The sequence below is a fragment of the Brachionichthys hirsutus genome, chromosome 18, assembly GCF_040956055.1.
Source record: "Brachionichthys hirsutus isolate HB-005 chromosome 18, CSIRO-AGI_Bhir_v1, whole genome shotgun sequence".
Classification (NCBI taxonomy): domain Eukaryota; kingdom Metazoa; phylum Chordata; class Actinopteri; order Lophiiformes; family Brachionichthyidae; genus Brachionichthys; species Brachionichthys hirsutus.
In genome coordinates this window covers 6,686,142-6,707,677 of record NC_090914.1, presented here as the reverse complement: position 1 = coordinate 6,707,677, position 21,536 = coordinate 6,686,142, and the positions used below count along the sequence as shown (strand labels likewise).

Here is a 21,536-nt window from a genome sequence, read left to right as displayed (position 1 = left end):
GATGACATTGATATACAGCGCTCCATTAATTGCCATATGAATAGGGTCTGCAGTGGTTGGCGCTCTGCTGATGCATCACGGTAAAAGAGATGGGTCACTCTGTCTTCCCCGGCTCGAAGCTTTGCCAGGCTCATAATTACTAAAACCTCCAATTAATCTTCCCATCACATAGGGCAAATATACACTTCGTCCATATATAAATGAGCTGCAGGGTGCGCTCTTAGTGAAAGTGCAGGCCTGTGTGTATGTGTGTACATGCATTTACATGTGTACTTTTGTGAAGGCCTATATGCCATTAGGAGGGCATCAAGTACAAGCAGCGCCGTCTGTTCCCACCGCAGTCCGAGGCAAGCCACAAGGGATATAAACGCACACAAGTAGAACAAAAAGTTTTATAAGAAGCAAAATGTTGTATTCAGAGATGCATAAGAAATTCTGACATACAGTAATTCCTGCCGCAAGCAGGCACTTTACACATCTGTTAATTTGGAACTTATTTCTAGCAAATTAAAAGTATTTTACCTGAATGCAAATCAAACGTTCAGTGTTTTCTAGCATGTGGCTCTGCTGTATATTTTGATATTCCCCAATCTAAATGCTCATATGAATACTCCTATCGGTTTCCTCAGTATGAGTTCAATACAAGTGTTGTCAATAAGTGCATCTGCACAGAGTGTGAATGCACACTTCTTCACAACACTTGTGTCTGTTTACCAGAATGTGTGTCACCATGAATATGTATTTCTGATTGTAGCATGCAGTCCTCGCCCCCGGCCATTCAACCTTTGCTCATTCTAAACAGAATCTCCTCCGCACACTCCGGCCTGGCCTCCGTCCTTCCCAGTGCCTCATTCACAACACCTTACTGGCACCCAATGGCGGAGGGAGGTACTGCATCCACTTGGGTGCTTGGCCGACAGCAGGGGAGATAGAGAACTGTTTACAAGTGGCATTTGGCCCTAATTACAAGCTGCACTTGTTGAAGCACTTGGTCTGCAGAAGGACTAGCATCCACAACAATACAAGGTGGGCCGCTGATCCTCCGGTAAGCCTCCTCCACTCTGCAAAGTGAAGAAAATGAGCATGTAATCGGAGCAAGTGACATTTTACATCAGACTGAATAACAGGTTTCCGGGGCAGTGGGTGTTATAACTGCTCACAGTGTGGTGACTGAGAAACAACACATATGGCTCAGAACGCATCCGTTTCAAAAGTCCTTGTGAAAGTAATTGGCCCGGTCTGCAGAATTTCTCACTCTGTCAGTGAGGGACAATCAAATCCCTCCATTCTCTAATTCTGCTGGCGCAACATCTGGTTGTCCTGTGTGGAAAGGCCATTATGTGAGGATAGAGGATGAATGAAAGCAGGCATCGACCTGTCTGCGTAGTGACTAACTAGGCCGGCAGTTCCTGTGAGTTTTGACCAGCTTAATGAAGCACAGCCACTCAGCAACTAATCACCTGTTCTTTCTCATCAGCGACCCCCCCCCCCAGTGGGACGGTAATTGATTGTTAAGTGATTGATGGATCAGGCTAGAACTGGTCTTATCTGACTCAGTAAAATGAGCAGAACAGTTTGTATTCCATCTGTGCTTTCCTGTTTTCACAGAACTATTTTTTTTTTTAATCACAGATTGTAGAACATTTGTCCAAACATGTCACACATAGCAAAGTGTTTTCTATGGATTTCTTTTTTTCCCTTTCGTCAACCACTTTCCGTTCAGCTATACTGGAATACTGCACTTCAGTTTAACAGAGGAATGTACACAGTCCTAAAGATAAGAGCATGATATTTATTTCTATGTTACAGAGTAAGTAGCATACCCTATTTAAAATAGTAATAATATAATGGTTTAGTAATTTTTTCACTAATATAATTACGTTTTTATTTCCATGGTAATTTCAGACATTTTCCAATGAGACTGGTCGGGTCGATTAGCTACTGCCCGGTTTTTGCTTTAGGAAATTTAATTATTTTGTCTGAGCTAAAACAAAAAGTCAATTATCAAATAAAGAGTTTCTACAAAATTCATTGCCAATGATTTTTGATAATCAACTGATCTCAGGGACCTTCTCAAATGTGTGCCTTTTCTCAGTCAATACTTTTTTTTTTTTTTCTCAGTCAATACAATGGACTGCTATGGATTTGTACAATGTGAACCCAGACTTGTGTGCATCTTATTGGCTACTTATCTCACTTGAGTCTGAAGATTTGGTTCTGGTCCAGTGCCTGCTCCTCTAACGTCTTGCCTTGACCTCTGCCCCTCAGCCTCCTCTTCCTCTCCTCGGAGTCCAGGGTGAGTAGGACCACCAAGCTGGGCTGGAGCAGGTCACTGGGCCAGCGGTAAACCTCTGAACCCTCTGCTGGGAGGTTAGACACTGGACCACCCACAGCTGCGGCAATGGCATAAGCTGCTGTGCTGTGCCAGAATCTGGTGACAGATAATGGATCGCAGATGGATGGATTAGAACATATTAAACACTGCAGGTCTACAGGAATGTATCTGCCATTCACAAAATAGGTCACAAATACAGGGAAACTTTCCAACCACATCCCGGCTGTCTTTACCTGTCGACAATGACAGGTGTCTTCGTGCTCTCCTGGCCGACTTGTTCCGCTGTCATGTAGTTCCCCAGAGCATAGAAGGCCCTGCGGATGAGGGGCGGCTCTTGATCAAAGCGGGCCCTGAAGGGGGAAAGGCCCTGGGGAGGGGACCGCAGGAGAGTGGCCCCCAGCGTGTCCCTCAGAGACTCAGTCAAGGTGGTCTTACCTGTGTCAGAGAGAGAGAGGCAGAGAGGTGGGCCACTTTCCCAGTAATGAAACACAAAGGGGATTTTCAGTGGACAAAATCTAGAATCAATTTCTTTTTTTTGCATTAAACTGACCGAAGAATTCACTTGAGCTACAACCTCCCATCCTACATTCCAGGCTGAGCTTTAACAGGGATTGCAAAAAGCTCCGGATTAGCGAGCTCTTCAATAAAGCATTTTCACAGCGATGCAACTTCTCTGAGGTCATGATACGTGATATTCCATTACACGAGCCTGCTAGCAGATAATGGTTTTAGCCGAGAACAACTGGCCATCATTTTCTCGAGACATCTATGCATCACGCTGATCCCATATTTATTTATGAGGTAATGGCATTAACCTGTGGCATCCAAGCCCTCTATGACAACAACGGGGAAGTCTGGTTCACTCCTGGCGTCTGCTCTCCTGGGCAGCAGCTCCATAACAGACTTAGCCTCTGGGATGATGTCACCACACTGCAGAACAGACTCAATCAGTTTGCTGCTGTGAGAGGAGGCGGGGGGGGAGACTAGACGGTGCTGCACATGAATATCTGCACACTACTGAGACACCTGGCACTTAGAGATGAATGGGATAATAGGGTGCATGCGTTGCCCCCCCCCACACACACACACACACACACAAATTCCTGGAAATTCGTTCACTAATTTTTGTGTAATTCTGGAAAATGAAAATAAGCCACATCTCGCAGAGCTAAGGCATTCTAACAGTAAGTCCTGACTGCGACTCTTTATCAGGAGCCACTCACTCTGAACTTTAATATGTTCTCTATTTGCCCATAAATCATCTGCCCACCAGGCTTTGTTGAAATTGTGTATGTCGTTTTTGAGCCGCTGACGTACTCAGTGAGTACACAGAGTGCTCATAATTGCATCTCCGTCAATGTCATTGTCTTTGTCACTAAAACCGAAACAATTGGAACCGACTCTATCACAACAGCAACACACTGTGGTGGAGTCGCCATGGTGATGAAGCCTGAATAAACCTGATCCACTGGTAACCCACTCCTAGTATCTGGTGTCACACTGTGGTCAAATGTCTTACGATGTCCCTGAGAATTTTAAATTTCATTTTGATTCGCCAATTATTTTTTCACGATACAGTATAGGAAAAAAGTTAAATAGAACTAAAAACTTCCACATTGTTGATTGGAAAAAGGGATCTGGAATACACGTATTGTATTGAACTCTCTCCTGACGCACGATGAGTAATCACAGAAGCAACATTCCAGAGACGTCCTGCGTAAAAAGACGAACAAAGGTCTGGTGGTGACGTGAAAACGCGACCTTGGACTGAATCATGACGCGTCACGTTGGTGCGTACACGTCATTGCGTTCTTATACCGCACGAGGGAGCTATTGCAATATATCTTACCAATACATCAATAATGGATACGCAATTACGTCATTGTAAAACAGTTCATGTGCAACAAATAGGAACCTTTTGTAGAACTTCCAATGCCTCCTCAAAACTGTAGAAGACGTCAGAGTTGATGATGCCCAGAGCCGATGGGTGATATTCTGGCGCTTCTGCAGGTACCACAAAGTACTCCTTTGACTTTTCAGCCGTTTCGCTGTCGGACCACAGACGCTGCGTCCAGACTCCGCCATCCTCACCTCTCACGTATGAACACACAAGCACCGCGTCGGGGCTTAAACTGCGCAAAAAACTCTCCGATCGGGATGGACTCTCGGAATGATCTCTAACAAAGTAGCCGTGGATGAGAGAATCCCTGACATTTGGTAGAAACGAGGACATGGGAGAGACGTCCCACCGCGGAGGCAACTCTCTCTGGAAGTTCTCCTTCAGCTCCGCGTAAAACTTGGCGCGTCTGACTCTGTCGCTGCAGCAGACGTGGAGGGAGTAACACCTGTCGCTCTTTGGGACTTCTCTGAACACCCGCGGAACTTCTTCCCCCCGGTGCTCGTTCCGGATCGAAAAGTAGACGGGTTCTCCCTCCGTCTCCACCGAAAAAACACGGGAGGGCCACTGGCGGAAAACAGACATTGCGCGCCGTGCCATCCGGAGAGTGTTTGGTTCGTGTTGCGCTCTGCGCTTCAGGGATGTCCGCTGCATGGGAAAGGGAAAGTGACAGCGTCAGGAAACAGAAACGAAACTCAGCGATGGTTGTGTTTATTGAGAATCGAAAAAGGAAAGTCAGGCGGGGCATCAAACAAAATGGGAGATGCGTTGAGTAAAAGCAATTCCATTAAATAAAAAAAGCATTGCGTGGTATTCTGTTGCCACTTACTTTTGCTCTATCTCAATAAAACTAGGTCCTTTTTAAATAACTCGATTCGGGGGCTCCACGTTTTATTTATGCACATGTAATGTGTTTTATTGTGAGTCATTCGTCCGTCATAAGTTTCGTTTTGTGTCTCGGTAAAGGTCATGTGATCGAGTGGTTTCGCAGTAAATACTGACCCAGCCTTTGTGTATATTAGAGACAGAGCTGGTGAAGGTCGCTGCGCGTAAAGATGCCGCTGTCCCCTCTGGTCGCATCTCTGAAGATGCTGCTGCATCTCTGCGTCAGCGCCCTGTATTCACTCGGGAACGCTTTATCCAAACTGATCTGGATTAAAGGAGCCCGCGATGGAGGAACGTCGCCGGCTCAATGGGTCGACAGGAACGGGCAACAGGCGATGACTCCAACAAGTGTTAACTATCATTTTACGCGCAAGTGTAATTACAAGTGTGGGTTTTGTTTCCACACTGCAAAAACGTCCTTCGTCCTTCCTCTAGATGAAGCAAAGAGGGGCCTCAAACTCCTCAAAGAATCAGGTAACGTCGGTTTATTATAGAATTAGTCGATCATATGTAGATAAGAAACGAAACTTGGGAATGTTTTGAGTGTAAACTTCACACATAATATTTTATATGTAAATACATATAATACATTTCGTTTCTTATCTGAAGTAGTTTTACAATCTGTTTAAGAAACTTCTTTCTTCTCCTTTTTAACTAAATTGAAAATTATATTATTATAATATTTGCATTTGCATCTTATCGTGATGCTCAATTTTTAAAGTTCTATATGTTTATTTCTTTAATATTGCTGTTATCGTGTTAAGAAGGTTGCACACAACGATAATAAGGGGAAACAGAGCCCAGCGGCAGATCAACAAGTATTATAGGACAGAGTGGATGGACCAGAATAACAGGCAACGTTCAGAAACAGCCCATATGCAACAGGGTTCTATACACAGGTAGTCAAAGAAGCACAAAGCAGTCCAAAAACGGGGTGAATATTTAATGTTCACAGAGGAAACACGGGGAGGGTAAAAAAACACAGATTATACAGCGATAAGGAAAATATATTTAAGATAATCTCTTAGAGGACAAGAAAATGGCAGGTATAGATAAAACCACTGATGTGGGGATCTTTCACCTCCGAAGATGATTGTGGGGTATGAAAACTAGTAACTAAAACTTTCAAGCATCGAAGAAAGTAAATCTGAGATTAAATAAAAGTTATTTGTGTACACAGAATATTCAATTTAAGGATGGCGTTTCAGTTTGCATTAAAGTATAACACTTGAAATGGCTTAAAGTTTTGTTTTTTGTGTCCTTAAATTCATCTCCATGTTTCTTAGGCATGGAAAAGATCAACTTCTCTGGCGGAGAGCCTTTCATACACGATAAAGGAGACTTTTTGGGGCAATTGGTTCAGTTCTGTAAACAGGACCTCCAGCTCCCGAGCGTCAGCATCGTCAGCAACGGAAGCCTGATCAAAGAAAAATGGTTCCAGAAATATGGTAAGCATGAAGGAGAGTTACCGGTAGTTAGCATTTAGGAATCTAGTTCAGACGCAGATAGGGAGTGGCTCAGGAATTTCAACCTTGAAAAAGGGGGGGGCAGGACGCAACAATGACTCGTTATAAAGGAGACCACATTTTTATTCCAGGAAGAATAAAGCTTTAATGTGGAACCCGTATAGATGCTGCGGTTTCTCTCCGTCAGGTGTCTATCTGGACATTCTGGCTGTTTCCTGTGACAGTTTTGATGAAGCGACAAACCAGCTGATTGGCAGGACACAGGGCAGAAAGAGCCACATCGAGGGCCTCTTCAAGATTCGCACCTGGTGCCAGCAGTACAGGGTGGCGTTCAAAATCAACTCGGTCATCAACACCTTCAACGTGGACGAGGACATGACGGAGTCCATCGCTGAGCTCGGCCCGGTACGCTGGAAGGTAAGGTCGAGCGTTGCTTTTTGCGCATCCTGATGCCCGGCCGGCTACCTTCACCGTCTCTGCTTCACGTTTAAAGGTGTTCCAGTGTCTGTTGATTGATGGGGAGAACGCAGGAGAGAGCGCTCTGAGAGAGGCAGAGAGGTTTGTCGTCAGTGATCAGCAGTTTCAGGAGTTTCTGTCTCGGCACAGCGGCGTCTCCTGCCTGGTTCCTGAGTCCAATGAGAAGGTTTGTGTTAACTGCTGTAACGCGTGAGACTTTTTGATACTTTAACATTCATAAAAGTGATTTTTTTTTTTCCCTTGTAGGTTATTTTAGTTTCTTTACAATTGCTAGTATAGTATAAAATTTTACAGCCTGCCAATGATTTTACAACACCAACCCACTTGTTTGTGGATTTTGTTGCCTTCACAGATGCGAAATTCCTACCTCATCCTCGATGAATATGTAAGTAAATGTTTTCTAGTTAAGCACACTCAGATTCCTCATTTTTGTACCTTGGATGTGTGCAAAAGACGTACTTTATTTTTTCAGATGCGCTTCCTTGACTGTCGGGAGGGACGTAAGGACCCGTCCAAGTCGATTCTCGATGTCGGCGTGAAAGAGGCCATTCGTTTCAGCGGCTTCGATGAAAACATGTTTTTGATGAGGGGAGGGAAATATCTGTGGAGCAAAGCTGACATGAAGCTGGAGTGGTGAAAAGCTCCACTTCCACCTTTTCCTATGTGAATTATGATACTCTCAGTCAGGATTTTTTGTTTGTTTTTATTCATTTTTACACAAAAAAAACAAGATTTGAATTTGTTTTTCAACCCATATTTTATAAAGATATATTTACATATTCCCTCAGTTGGATGTTTCGAACATAAAAAATACACAAAAACTTAGAGTTAGATTCTAAAACCATAAACAAATTGATTTCCAGCCCCAAAAGGTCAAGAGAGAACTGCAGTGATAATAGACTATTTGTAACCTATTAATCATTATTTAAATATATAGGCAGTGGACATATGATTTAACATAATTTCCTCCCAATATAAAATCAATACTATGCAACGGTGACATCAAAAGTCTTGCATTTATAAGAAAACAACTTATGAATAGCTGCACATTGTAGTGATCTGCGTTAAAGGGTTCATTCACATTTCTTGAGCCATAGCACAGATCAATGGAAAAAGGTGACAGAGTTGTACATATGTGTTTAGTTTGTTTCCTTTTGAAAGGATTATAATGTTTGCGTTTGTTCAAAAGGGTTCAAAATCTTAACATGATGCAAAGTTATGGGTTACTGTATTGAAGTAAACCTTTTAGTTTATTTGTTCTCATTTATTGTATTCATCTCTTGTTCAAACAAAGTGTAAATTAAAAGAATGATACAAAGAAGGGCACTATGGGAATTTGTGTCTCACTAAAAGGGAGCTTTTTCCTTCAGATATTTTTTCAAAGTTAAAAAAAGTGTGTTTTTCAAAGTTAAAGTGTGTTTGCTTAGATATATATTTGGTCTAGATTTAATAAGAGCAGAAACTGATTGAATCAGATCCTGTGAGCTTCAGCAAAACAAGTTGTGTGGATGTCATTGCAAAACCATGACAAAGAAATTCTGAGCAAAGAAGGATTAATTCCCAGGAGGTAATTGTGTAGAAACAGCATCTTCTAAGCAGCCAAACCAGTTCCCACAGGTCATTCTACAGCAAACCCGACCTGCTGGGTTTGCTGTAGAAGACACACTGTACCTGTGGATGATAAAGCAATGAGAGCTGAAGCAGGGTGTTGGATGGCTTGATTAATGTTACTGGAATGTATGTTTGGAATGTTAAATGTTAAGATACACCTGACATGTCTGATGTGTTTTCTGTAAATATGGTTGTCATTAGTAAACTGAAATGTAAAAAAGTTTTCTGAAGTTTCATTTTGAGTTATCTTTTAACACTTTAATATTGTTTCCACATAAGAAGCAACTACCGCCACGAGTAGCTATTAAAGGTGACAGACATGAGTGCAACTAGAACAGTGTCAAACTAAATCTGTCGTACTCATTTTGTGTTTATCTCTTGCCTTGAGACCGAATATTTAAATGTGATCGATCCCGTGATGCTTGCAATGAGCGATCATTTAATTAATATACTGCTTCAGATTGGATTCGAAATGTACTTGCCTTGAAATGTTACACAAGGTCAGAGCAGAGGACAATATATTTTATGTATTTATTTACCCCACAATGTTTGCAATAGCAGATGCACAGTACGGTATGTTGTCCTGTAAAATGACAGCCTCTGCCCACCGGAGTGAGTTCACATAAACATCCGGTAAAGTGCAATACTTCCATCATTACTTTGCTTTCAGTTGTCGATCCACTTAATTCAAAAAAGGATTTCTTCTTTTCATCAAAGTATTCACACTGTAAACAAACAACACGTGACTTTGCCTTTGAAGCTGAATCGCCGACTTTAAAATAGGTGTAATAGCGGCCCCGTGCCAGCAGGAGGCGCTGCTGTTTATGAGAACGCAGTGTTTTGCTGGCTCTCCTGAAAGCTGCAGCGCAGGACCAGCCCCCTCACGAACTAATGGCGTCTCTCCATGTTCCTGCGAGCGAACACGGAGACAACAACAACGGCACAAAGAGAAACACGCCGCCCCCGGATTTTTCTGCAACAGAACATCTTCTTCTTCCTTGCTTAATTGGTGCTCTTTGCAGCGACTGGGCGTCGTGTACTCGGCTGTAATGTAGAGTAGACCTTGTACCAATATATATATATATATATATATACTACTGGCAAGCAAAACAGAGCGAGCGTGTCAGAGCCCGCCTCCCGTGGTTCGCTTATTTAGCTCCGCTGTTTTCGCCCATGGCCTGATCACATGCGCTGCGGGAGAGAGTAAGCAGGTCAGCCGTCCGGATCCGCCCGCTGATCGGAGGGGACGCGTAATAAACATGGGCATCACCTCCTCCTGCTCCGCCTGACTGGCCTCCTCCTCCTCCTCCTCCTCCTCCTCCTCGCTAATCCAATTCAGGAGATCATCCTCGCAGCCGGTCCCGAGGTTACACCATCAAGACGGCGTTATCTCAGAAAGCCAGGTACGGGATTCATCCTTATTTTATCTAACAAAACCCAAAATGAGATTTTCTTCCAGCGGCTCAACCCCCCCAGCATGAGTTAGAAAATGCAGTCGCATATTTTATTTTTCTTGCAACATGCGTGCTTGTCTCCTAGTGTGCCTGCTAACGCTGGATATTTGTATTTGTATTTGCATTTGGCTATTTGCTTTCCTGTGCAAAGAGCTGATTGAGCTCTGGCTGCACGCTTAGTGCGTGTGTGTGTGTGTGTGTGTGTGTGTGCGTGCACCAGCTGCGGGACTTCACTTCAGTCACGACATGCATTGCTCAGAGTGGGTGACTCCACGGGGCTCTCACAGGTCACCCACTGCCCCCCCCCCCCAGGGTGAAGTCAGATTATAGTGACCGGTCCCTGCAGTCAGCGTGTGTGGATGCGTGGAGGGCAGACATGTTGATACCCACTTCTGAATTGTATCCTACCTGTATACCTGTACAGATCTGTGGGGGGGGGGGGGGGGGGGGGGGTACACATGACTCCCCCAAACAAAAACATGCTGATGGCTCCAGCCCCTCTTCTGTTCAGTAACGCGGAGGTCATCTGTTGTGGGCTGGGGGGGGGGGGGGGGGGATTGGTTTGGCATTTTATTATCATTTGTAATCAAAGGTTGATCCGGTTGTTTTTGTCGTAAGTAAGCTGAATTGGAAAAGCAGAGCAAGAATCTGAAGGATTTTTTTTTTTCATGGTTTTAGCTCTAAAAGGATTGTAATAAAATGATTATACCAACTGCATTAATTATTTCCTTCTGGTTGTTTAGTTGGAGGATGTTATGTTCCAATCATACAACGCGTTTTTTATTGAGCAGTAAACCAGAACGCTTCTTTCTCCTCCTCATTAGATCTACATTGATTACATGAGGCTGAGAAACTTTAGTTCCAGTAACTGATGGTGACACATTCTTGTGATGGTCCATCAGTTTTCATGGCATCAGTCTTATACCTGAGTAACGTTTCCACCTTGAGAGAAGATCTGACGGGGCTTTTTGCCTTTGTGGTTTCAGGTTTCCAAGAACTGAGCAAAAACATAAATACACTTTCAGCAGGATGTTGTGAGCCGCCGGGCGGTGCAGGTGTGAGGATTGTGAGTTTGGGAGGCAAGACACCCCCACACTCTTACATATTATTATTGTTATTGGTTTAGTTGAGATATCGACATGCAGGCAATATACATTGACGGTGTATTACCGACATCCGCCACAGGAGGGAGTGTACTGCTAGGTGAGCACGCCTCACAGCGCTCATAGCAGCAACAGAGGCACGCAGAGCGCTTGTAGAATGCGGTGCAGGAGAACGATGTTGCATGTAAAGATGTTGTTTGCATCTATATTACAGGTAAGCAGATATAACATGTTATTAATAAGCACATGTAAGTTTAGGCAGAGTCACAGAAGGGGAAAGTCGGCCGTTTGTTCCCATTGCGCATGTGTAAGCAGGTATTAATTGTGGTTAGCCATGTTAGCATAGTAGCTAAGCTAAGTGTTTACCTGTGATAGCGTGACCTGCGAGGATGTGAAGTGTGTTTATAATAGTGTTAGATAATTATAGTCTGTGTAACTGGGGAAAGGGAGTATATATATTTTATAATTAAGGGGATTGTATGTTAAAAGGTATTCAGGGTTATGTTTTATACTTTTGCTAGGTGAGCACGCCTCACAGCGCTCATAGCAGCAACAGAGGCACGCAGAGCGCTTGTAGAATGCGGTGCAGGAGAACGATGTTGCATGTAAAGATGTTGTTTGCATCTATATTACAGTAAATTCATTTCAAGACACACTGAGTCATTTTTGAAGTGTGCAACACAGGCTTCCCGTTATACAGCATTATTCGGGTTAGAGTTCAAGAGCGTTATATTTTCCTCTGTCAGGTAGGGCAAGCATGCCGAGACATAAATATGTAAAAAAAAAAAAACCGTACCACAGATTCCACTGACTATCTGCAGCTTTCCGTGATTCAGTGTTTCAGGCAGGAATGTCTAGATTGCACCTTTCAGTCGGTTTGATTCAGCACCACACAATCAATCAGAAAACGGCAGGCCAGTTTTGACGATGCATAACGTCCTGTGTCCGTTAAGAGCAAAAAACAGAAAGTTAACTATCAGGAAGAGATGCAGAAGAAATTTTGGTTTGAGACGAGGGCGGTATTTTCACCCATATCAACCTTTTGTAAAGAGTTAGTCCAACAAATTATGTTTAATTTCGACGAGAGAAACTCACGCCTCAGTTATTCTGGGAATCAGCAAATTCTTAGCTCCTTATTTCCCTCTGTCTGTCACCGGTGTTCTCCACCTACACGCAGAAACAGCACATTCAGACTTGTCCTCTCCTGGAAGCCAATCTCTGAAATGTTGGGAAATCACTAATGAGCAGAAGTAGATGAATCGGGAAGTAAACCGCACCAGCGATAAGCCGGGATCTGGCTCGAGCTTGTGTTGCTTTAATGAACTGATTGTGTGCAAAGCTGTGTTGTCATTGATTTTAAAATGACTGCAATGTTGAGTTGTGTTTAGCTTGTTTAGGTAGTGACGGCATGATGGTATGTTCAGGGCTGAAAATGCTGTTGCCATGTAAACGAACGGCCAAAATACACAAGTGTTGACTTTTAAGCATGGCTAAATAAACTTGCATGTCTTTAATATATAATTTTTTTTTTAATAGCTGCAGATAGCAGCTGCTGTCTTGTATTGTAGGTGCCTTGAAAAAGAAATATTAAATATATTTAAAGACTCTTACAGAAAAGTACAAAAACATTTTTTTTACCCTCTGGTATAAAAGCTTGCTCAATCTGCACCAACCCAACAACAGGACGTCTGAGCATTTCCTCCTTCCCACTCCCCTGCAGTGAGATTCGGATACTTCACTTTACAGTATAGGCACCGGGGCTGAGGGGGGGGGGGGCAGAACGAGAAGCATAATTTGTGCGTTGATCGAGAGGGGGTATAAAATATGAGAAAGCCCCCTGTGGATGTGGGGTGTGTGATGTCCGTGGAGTGTCTGAGCGAACACGGAAGCAAAAGTGGGTTCATGAGATCTGCTGATGACATTTAAAACGGAGAAATTCTTCCATGTTTTTGTCTACGCTGCCTCGACTCAGCAATGACTGGCGTTCTTTTGTGAATTGTTCAACTTGCTGCTGGTGATTGTCACCGCGCCGTGCAGATTAGTGCGTCTCTGTCGGAGGAGCCTTGTCATGACTATAAAAAAGTCTATTGTCCTTCCCTTCCCTGTGTGTCATGTTTATCTCGGCGACTGTATCAAATTGATTTGGCTCATTCTATAAATGTGAGCTTGTCTGACCTTCATCTCATGATTGCTTTTATTCTGATTGTTTACACGTCAGCATTAATGGCTGATGCTGTCGGAAAATAAATGACAGCAGGTTGCTTTATTGTGCTTTTTTTCAGCATTTTTGGTCACTTTGGCTTTGCCCTACTTACCACTGGCCTACCATGGCCACTGTTTAACCCCCACCCCCCCAGACACCAAAAATACATCTGGGTGTTTGTGTAACACCTCACGGCATGTAAAAACGAGGCCCGTCACCACGCTGAAGCTGCCCTCTTAATGCTCCCCAACGTTGGCGTAGCGACAGAGGCTGTCCCCGACTGCTGCTCCCGTCACAAGGGCATGCAACCTTTCACATTCAGAGATTGAGTCATGCGAGTATTTAAAAGCAATCCCTTGACATGTGCATGGGGGTAATTTCCAGTTGAACGCCAGTAAGAACACGCTAACGTCCTGAGTGCCGTGGTTTTGGCTGGCATGCCTCTGCCCATCTACTGTGTGCATTTAAGACGCGTGTTTTTCTGCATGCACGTGCACGAAGCCCAGCCACGTGAGCACGACTGCAATTGTTTGCGCACATTTTCGAACTCGTCTGTCCAGCCTGTTTTGTTACCTTGCCCACCGGGAGTTTGCTCAACAAGGTAACGAGAAGTAATGGCAGGCAGGGAAATTGAGCTGAGGTGAGTCTGGAAAGTGGATGGAATTGGCACGTTTCCACGTTTCTTTTTCTCTGCCTGTACATCGGATTTTATTTCGTTTGTCTAGGAAAATAAGGACTTGACGGAAATGAGACTTAAACGCCTGTAATTTGCCGTGAAGTGTAGAGGCTGCCTGTTGGGAAGAAAGTGAGGAAGGAAGAGGGTAGAAAGGAGCAGAAAGCAAGATCACTACGATTTAACCTTGCAGAAAGGCCAAGCTGAATTTGAACTTCGGCAGCTTTCATGTCGCCTCGTTCACATTCACCCTATGATCGGTTTAGTGATGCAATTACTGCTCCCACACCAATGAGACAATAATTATTATTTACCGGAGCTGTGCTCCGGACAGGAACGAGCGCCGGAGGTATATTTGAGATGAGATTACATTTCGCTGATCGAGCCCAGTCAGAAAGTTTTACCCATTCAGCTTTATCCAGTGGGCTCCAGTCATCATTTCATGCTTCTCGGTGCATTAATTCAGCTGCAGCACACAAAGACACTGGAGGTAGAACAGAATCAGTAATGTCCTTATTCCAGCCTTGCCTTCATTCCCCAGCTGAGCATTCTTCAGTTCTCATCCATCATCGTGTTCTGCTTGACTCGTCTCATTGGTTTCCAGCCTAATTGTATAAATCAGCTGACGGACGGCTTTATGCAGTTGTTGAAAGCTGTCTGTCGTGGGGGGGGATGAGTGAGAGAATGTGTGGGCTGCATCCCCACTCCCAGATCAGCTTTCCATAGGTGAGGTATAAATAGGGTCTTACACAATGCTTTGCTGGGATATTACATAAACGGTAAAAAAAAAAATAATAATGAGAGAAAATCTCAACTCAGGAGAAACGGGAGAGCCAAAACGTTGTTTCCCCTTATGAAATATTTATTTTGGAATAAATTGTGAAATTAAGCAATAGCTTTGGTAACACTCTGGTAGCGCCACAACTTGCCCGATGGCTTTTGACTATTCGCTGGAACGTCTCTCTCCTCTTATACTAAACTGAAGTTCTGAGGTCCCGACAAATTGAGGTCCTGCTTTGCGTATAATGCAGCATCGCTGAGGACTGTGTGTCCCCCCCCCCCCCCCCCCTGCGGGACACACAGGAAATACCACTCAGCTATTCCAGATGAGACATTACATTTAAAATTAGCAAGCTTCTACTCGTGCATTTAATCCTTCACCATTTTCTCACCATGCTTCTTCGCCTCTGGATTTTCTTATATTTTTTTGTCTCCAGCTCTGCAGGACTGTAGATTAATACGCTCATCTGCATACCTGGATGGTCGAGTTTGATTTAATCATTTCACTGGCTGAAATTGTTTTTTTCTTTTAATTTTGGATCACTGAAACTCAAAGCACACGAGGCAGCAATTACGTGAACGCCTCAACCTTCTCCTCACAACTTGGTGTCCTTTCCTCATGTCTCGCCCCGTCTGTGCTCCTCTCCCTTGCCCCCTCCTCTTTAAAGATTCTCCTTCACCTAGTTGCTAAGCAGCACAGGGAGAGCGCCACAATGTTGACCTTAGAAGCATGGGGGTGCTCTTTGCTCTCAGCAACAGAGGGAAGAAGAGAAAGAGGAGCGAGGGTAAGAGGCAAACTAAAATAGCCCTGACTCACAAGAGCGTTCTATCGGCCCAAGTGGAATATTCAAGAGCCGAGGAAGCTGATATCAGGAGGATTTCAGGAGTGTTTTCTTCTTCTTCTTTGTTCCTGACTCAGACTATTAGGCCTGGAATAAAAATTAACCCAGCTGACAAGCCCATTTATGCCAAGAGCTCGTGCCGTCCCGCTTACAGCAGGCCTGTCTGAAAACGGCGTTTCGTTCTGTTCTTCCAGCCATGTCGATTGTGTCACAGAGAATAAAGCCCATCTTGGACTCCATTTTAATGGTTGCCATTGTTATCGGAGGATTGAGAGCATTCTCCGTGTGCTTGGCTTCATTAACCATCTCGTCTTCTCTTTCCCTTTGTTTCAGCTCGGGGGCGGTGAAGATGACCACGGCACGGTACCGTCCCACGTGGGAGCTGGCCATGGACCCCCTTGTATCATGTAAGCTGTGCCTTGGAGAGTTCCCTCTGGAGCAGATGACCACCATCGCACAGTGCCAATGTGTCTTCTGTACACTGGTGAGCGCGGCGCTCTCAGAACGATCAGCCACCGATCAAGTTCATAGAAAAATCTGCAGCGTTCAGACGTGAAGCCTGGCGTGGTCCAGTTCATTCACTCGTTGTCTCTTTTCATTCCCCCCCACAGTGCCTGAAGCAGTATGTGGAACTCCTGATTAAAGAGGGCCTTGAAACTGCAATTAGCTGTCCAGACTCTGCCTGTCCCAAAAGAGGACACTTGCAGGAAAATGAGGTATTGATCATTGGAAATCCTTTGCGTGGATTGTCCGTGGATGAATTTCAATTTCATACACTGGTGTATAGATTTCAAATATTGCACCCGCTGGGCTGCTAATGCTATTTCTGAAAATGATAAACGGAAATGGTAGGTCCACGAATCATTTTAAAGTATCATAAACCTCCTATTATGCTGCTATGCTTTTTCCTCCAACACACATACAACGTTGGGCTGCGCTGCTCCTCCGAATATCTTCCTTCCACGATAATGAGAGCGCGCATATGCCGTCTTTCCTGTCAGAGGTCAGTCGGAGGGCAAATCGCTCCTCATCCTGCGAGCAGTTTGCTTTGTTTACGTCACGTGGTACCAGAGGCCTGAAGGCAGAGCGATTCGGCGCCGCGGCCTTCTGCTTCTCATCAATCAGCGTCATGGAACCTCAGTGGAACCCAGGCCACTCATGCCAGTCAGGCAAAGCGGGCCTCAGTCCCATCTGTCCTAACAGCAGCTCCTGGTTCTTTACAAAGCCTGACTGATCACTTCACTGGCCAGTAAACGAGAAAACAAATCCTGCCTTGGGCTGAATATGCATTTTGAATTCATCCCGGTTACCCTAATTATATTCTCTTGTTTGTCAAGAACGGAAAACGCACGAAAGAAAATTCTGATCTTGCATGAATTTGGATTTGACGTTGTGGAAATGACATTTACATCCTCTTTGTGTAATTGCTCCGTGTAGCTTCAGGCTACGACCGGCTTATTTCCCTTCCACCTGTGCTCCCCTCTCTCTTAGATTGAGTGCCTGGTGGCCACAGAGATGATGCAGAGATACAAGAAGCTTCAGTTTGAAAGGGGTAAGTGAAAGCCTCAGACATCCGTCCATCCATCCACCCTTCTGGTTTATCTAGCATGGTGTTGCCGTGGCAGCAGCCTAAGCAGTGCCCGTCCCTTCAGCCGTAATCGGCAGCTCCTCCCAGCCCAGGTGAGATGAGATGAAATACGTAATTCTGGGTTTACCGCAGGGCTTCTTACCAGCTGGACCGGTTTAATAATCCTCGCCCAGGAGGCATCTCAACCAGATTCAAAACACGAAAGATCATGGGGTGTGCTGTTCAGTCTGGAATTCAACACCACTACCACGTTCCCGTCTTTAGTAGCCAAAATGCTATTTCATTTATAAAAACATTAGGTCACTAAATATGTTTCTATCCATGTTTGTGGTGTTTCCCGTGTTTAATCAGAGGTGCTGCTGGACCCATGCCGGACGTGGTGCCCTTCCTCATCTTGCCAGGCTGTGTGCCAACTTAAAGAAACGGATTCTCCCGCGCTCCCCCAGCTGGTCCAGTGTGCCGTCTGTGCCCTTGAGTTTTGTTCAGCCTGCAAGGCCAACTGGCACCCCGGGCAGGCCTGCCAGGAGAGCAACCCACCCATCACTTCCTTCCTACCGGGGGAAAACAGGTATTCCCTTTGATGGTTTTATTGTGTTTCGGTCCGTACTTCCTCAAATTATGACTTTGCAGTTTGTTGTAATCCTGTAATTTGGGATCCCTGCACACACCCATGGACCGTCGGTGGCTTAAAAGGCAAATCCTCAGCTGAGGATTGGCCAGAACTCCAGCACAAAGTAATAGGCCGATATAAAACAACCTGCTGAAACTAAGCCGCAGTAAAAAAAAAAAAGAAAAACCATGCGATGGGCCCTTTATGCATATTAGGAATACAGGATCTGCCTGTTGGAGCAGAAGAGGGCTGCGTGGAGCCGTGTGCCGCTGACCCTCTTCCTGGTGATATCCGCTTACTCTGGAAATGTCATTAACTCTTCAGAGCTTTCCTCAATCTGTGTGGGTGCAGGGTCGAGTTCAGAGGCTACAGTGGAGGGAGGGAGGAGGGTATTAACAGGTCAGCCCGACCTGAAAAGTGCTTCGGCATTAAGGTTGATTCCCATTCTGGTGTTCACCCTAAACCCTGTTATTGGGACTTTGTGGCCAATGACACAAGGAACCCCGACCTCGTTCGAACGCTTCCTCAACTGGAAAGGGGGGGGGGGGGGGGGGGTCAGTACCGTTTAGCACATGGTGGTTATGAGTCAAGAAGATATCTGGCATCTTTATTCCTAAGATGATAAATATTGATTGGTGGGTTAACGCCATAGTGCTGCATGCACCTTTTGTAAAGTGGCTGTCGATTGTGTGTCTCTCCCCAGCTCTTTTCATAAAAACCAAGAGGACGACGCTCCCATCAAGCGCTGTCCTAAATGTAAGGTTTACATCGAGAGGGATGAGGGCTGTGCACAGATGATGTGTAAAAACTGCAAACATGCCTTCTGCTGGTACTGCCTGGAGTCCCTGGATGTGAGTAGGACCTTTAATTTCTTGATGCCTTCATATAAGTTGAAAACAATGTCATGCCCCCCCCAAACTCTAAAGACCCATAGTATCTTAATCGTCTTTGCACACAGTCATCATTTGTCTTCCTGCTCAGGAAATCCCAGTTTGACCTTGGTCTTGATAAAACACAATACGATGCTTTTGTGTTTGGGCCGAATACTCCTCTTTTATCTGTGTTGTCTGTCTGCATGTGACAGGACGACTTTCTCCTGATCCACTATGACAAAGGACCATGTCGAAACAAACTGGGCCACTCCAGGGCGTCTGTTATCTGGCACAGAACACAGGTGAGCAACCCATCTTCCTCCCCCCTTCTCTATCCTCCTAATCTCTGTCGCTGTGAAGAAGCATGTGGACACGCACGTGCTCCATGCGTGTTTCTCTGCCTCCCTTTCTCCTGCTCATTCACTACTATTACGTGACTGATTTGGTAGCACAATAGGAAAAGGATGCATTGTTTTCAAGAAACCAGGTTTAGATAATCCAAGACCTTCTTCCCTGCTAACCAAATTAAATGAAATTGAAAATGACTTGATGGAGCCTGACTCTCCTTTTCAGCTCCCACATTCCTGCTGATTATCTTGGCCAGATCGTCGATTCATGGATATGCGTTTGCGGCCCAGTGCAGGGGCCTGGCTGAGTCACATGATTACCTTTCAGCTGGCTCTCGATTTACTGCCCAGTATGTCTGTCACTTTTGCAGCCTTCGTTTCACTCCCCTTCATTCCTTCGCATCGCAAAAGCCTCCCTTCATAAATACAAGATGTTCCAGAACAAACATTTGCTGCATAAAAAAAACATAGTCCCTCCCTGTCTGCTCCCTGTCTGCGTCTTACATCATGTCTGTTTCCACAAGTCTTACAATCGGTTGCAATTAAGGCCGTGACCCGAACGTGTTAGCATAGCAAGGTGCACTAATCGGAGCAAATTGTCCCCGATAAGCCGACAATCTTCCTCCACAGCACACTCTAACACTGTTTGTATCATGGATTCTAATGGATTGTTAGGCAACAGGCAGAAGATTGACACACCTCAAAGATTTCTCCTGAGCAACGCAGGATGGGAAAGCTTTGTGCTGCGTGTGATTGCATGTTAGGTTATGGTGCTGCTCTCTGTGTACTCGCTGGCGTCTGGCGCCTCCATGTGGGCGACTCTACAAACTTCTTACAGTCACAACTGCAGCTACATCAATTGAAAATTGACATGTTAATTCCAATGCTCAGTATATTTCTGAGATCCCAGATTGGTTAAATTGTGTTAATTAGGATCATCCCACATGCATTGAATTTCACCGACTCCAATTACAACGCCGCATTTTGACCTCTGTGTCTCTGCAGGTCGTGGGGATCTTCGCTGGCTTCGGTTTGCTCCTACTGGTCGCTTCTCCCTTCCTCCTCCTTGCCACTCCCATTGTTCTCTGCTGCAAGTGCAAGTGCAGCAAAGGCGACGACGACCCATTGCCGACCTAAGAACACCGTCGTAGGTGCAGCGGAGAGCTGCTGCCACAGTGGGCCGTCGGTTTTATCTTTTCCACTCCTTTTACGTTCTCGTCCTGGTACCAGCTTTGAGCGCTTCATATTTTAACGCTGAGCTCGGGTGGCTTCAAGATCCATCGCTCTGCAGGAGAGAGACACGGAAGAAAAAAGAAAGAAAAGCGTTCCTACACCGAATCCCGGTGAGGTGAGGGGTCAGAGGTCGATAGAGGTGATACATGTCTGGGGGCCGCTGTGTCTGTGTGTATGAGACATTGGTGTTTTGGGGATGTGGAGGAAAGTTAAAGCGTTTCTGCCTTGTTGATTACTGTGGTGTGATAATTTGGTGGGTCATTACAATCAAGGAACTTCTTTAATTGACGTTATGCAGGAGCCGTTTAGAAAGAACTGTCGACGTCGTCGCTGTTTGGTCGGTTCGTCGTATGCAACAAACGTTTTTTCTCCACCGCCACTCTCGCAGCGTAGCTCCACGGGCCTGCAGCGTTGGAGTTACGCCACCGGAGTTCGCCGTCCGCTCGAGTTGCACACGGTGTCGTTTCTGCGACACGTTCACGACCGAAGCAGAGGCAGAGGCGAGGCAGTCGTCGCTTTCAGCTCAATGTACAGCACGTCCTCTTGATGATGTCACTGTTTTATAAGCTTTGAATAGAACTGTGCTCAAAGTAAAGTCTATATGTTGTATTTTTGAGTGTTTACCCAACCTGTGAGCTGCACCTATTAAAGGGGAATGCCACTCAAATGGAAAGAAAAAAAAAACATCCATTCTAGATTCGCATCTTATTCTTTATTGCCAAATATTATTTTTATTTTTTTCATTGTTGCTGCCAGCTCTTGAGTCGTTCATCACCAGATACTGGACTTGCCGTATCTTTGATGAAAGGGAAGAGAGGGGGCTGGCTCCAGAGGACTGTACAGAATTTTATTAAGGCGTATCGAGAAATGGTCCAATTTGAGTGGCACTCCCCTTTAAATTCAGCATTAATATAAAGTCTACCAGAGGACTTTGGACCCACATGTTGTGGAGCCATTTTCATACGAAAAATACACGTATGTGATGTCATACCTGTAATTGTCCCCAGGTGGTGTAGCCAAATATAAATGAATAGCCTTAAGATGAGAGGAGCCAAAATCAGGCCTGTGCATTAAAAAAAAAAGTCTAAATAATCCCAGGGAAAGCATGTTGAACATTTTCCAATATTGGTCAGTGAATCCCTTTATATTAAGATGATACT

At 44.9% G+C, this 21,536-nt stretch overlaps 3 protein-coding genes across 3 annotated transcripts; 2 read left to right on the top strand and 1 right to left on the bottom strand.

Annotated features, from left to right (window-relative positions):
- Positions 1-462: 462 nt before the first annotated feature.
- Positions 463-4,832, bottom strand: cmpk2 (cytidine monophosphate (UMP-CMP) kinase 2, mitochondrial). Its single transcript, XM_068752316.1, has 5 exons — positions 4,251-4,832; positions 3,151-3,265; positions 2,569-2,770; positions 2,198-2,431; positions 463-1,061 (listed from the first exon to the last, which is right to left on the bottom strand). Exons 1-5 carry the CDS (start codon positions 4,830-4,832, stop codon positions 941-943), a joined length of 1,254 nt encoding a protein of 417 aa, XP_068608417.1. The 3' UTR covers positions 463-940.
- Positions 4,833-5,278: 446 nt separating this feature from the next.
- rsad2 (radical S-adenosyl methionine domain containing 2) lies at positions 5,279-7,697 on the top strand. The gene is made up of 6 exons (XM_068751709.1): positions 5,279-5,591; positions 6,404-6,565; positions 6,771-7,000; positions 7,077-7,226; positions 7,413-7,445; positions 7,533-7,697. The coding sequence occupies exons 1-6, from the start codon at positions 5,288-5,290 to the stop codon at positions 7,695-7,697; spliced, it is 1,044 nt and encodes a 347-aa protein (XP_068607810.1). The 5' UTR covers positions 5,279-5,287.
- Positions 7,698-16,075: 8,378 nt separating this feature from the next.
- On the top strand, positions 16,076-20,280 carry rnf144aa (ring finger protein 144aa). Its single transcript, XM_068752097.1, has 7 exons — positions 16,076-16,210; positions 16,338-16,442; positions 17,218-17,278; positions 17,666-17,882; positions 18,628-18,775; positions 19,009-19,098; positions 20,149-20,280. Exons 1-7 carry the CDS (start codon positions 16,076-16,078, stop codon positions 20,278-20,280), a joined length of 888 nt encoding a protein of 295 aa, XP_068608198.1.
- Positions 20,281-21,536: the final 1,256 nt, after the last annotated feature.

Bases quoted from the DNA above. Each gene is read 5' to 3' on its own strand.
- cmpk2 (XM_068752316.1), bottom strand. From the start codon at position 4,832: ATGGCACGGCGCGCAATGTCTGTTTTCCGCCAGTGGCCCTCCCGTGTT. The intron at 2,771-3,150 runs GTTAATGCCATT...TCTCTGACACAG, and splicing joins AGAGGGCTTGGATGCCACAG to GTAAGACCACCTTGACTGAG. The intron at 1,062-2,197 runs GTGAGATAAGTA...TTCACTTTGCAG, and splicing joins AACCAAATCTTCAGACTCAA to AGTGGAGGAGGCTTACCGGA.
- rsad2 (XM_068751709.1), top strand. From the start codon at position 5,288: ATGCCGCTGTCCCCTCTGGTCGCATCTCTGAAGATGCTGCTGCATCTC. The intron at 5,592-6,403 runs GTAACGTCGGTT...CATGTTTCTTAG, and splicing joins CAAACTCCTCAAAGAATCAG to GCATGGAAAAGATCAACTTC. The intron at 7,227-7,412 runs GTTTGTGTTAAC...TTGCCTTCACAG, and splicing joins TTCCTGAGTCCAATGAGAAG to ATGCGAAATTCCTACCTCAT.
- rnf144aa (XM_068752097.1), top strand. From the start codon at position 16,076: ATGACCACGGCACGGTACCGTCCCACGTGGGAGCTGGCCATGGACCCC. The intron at 16,443-17,217 runs GTATTGATCATT...CCTCTCTCTTAG, and splicing joins GACACTTGCAGGAAAATGAG to ATTGAGTGCCTGGTGGCCAC. The intron at 17,279-17,665 runs GTAAGTGAAAGC...GTGTTTAATCAG, and splicing joins GAAGCTTCAGTTTGAAAGGG to AGGTGCTGCTGGACCCATGC.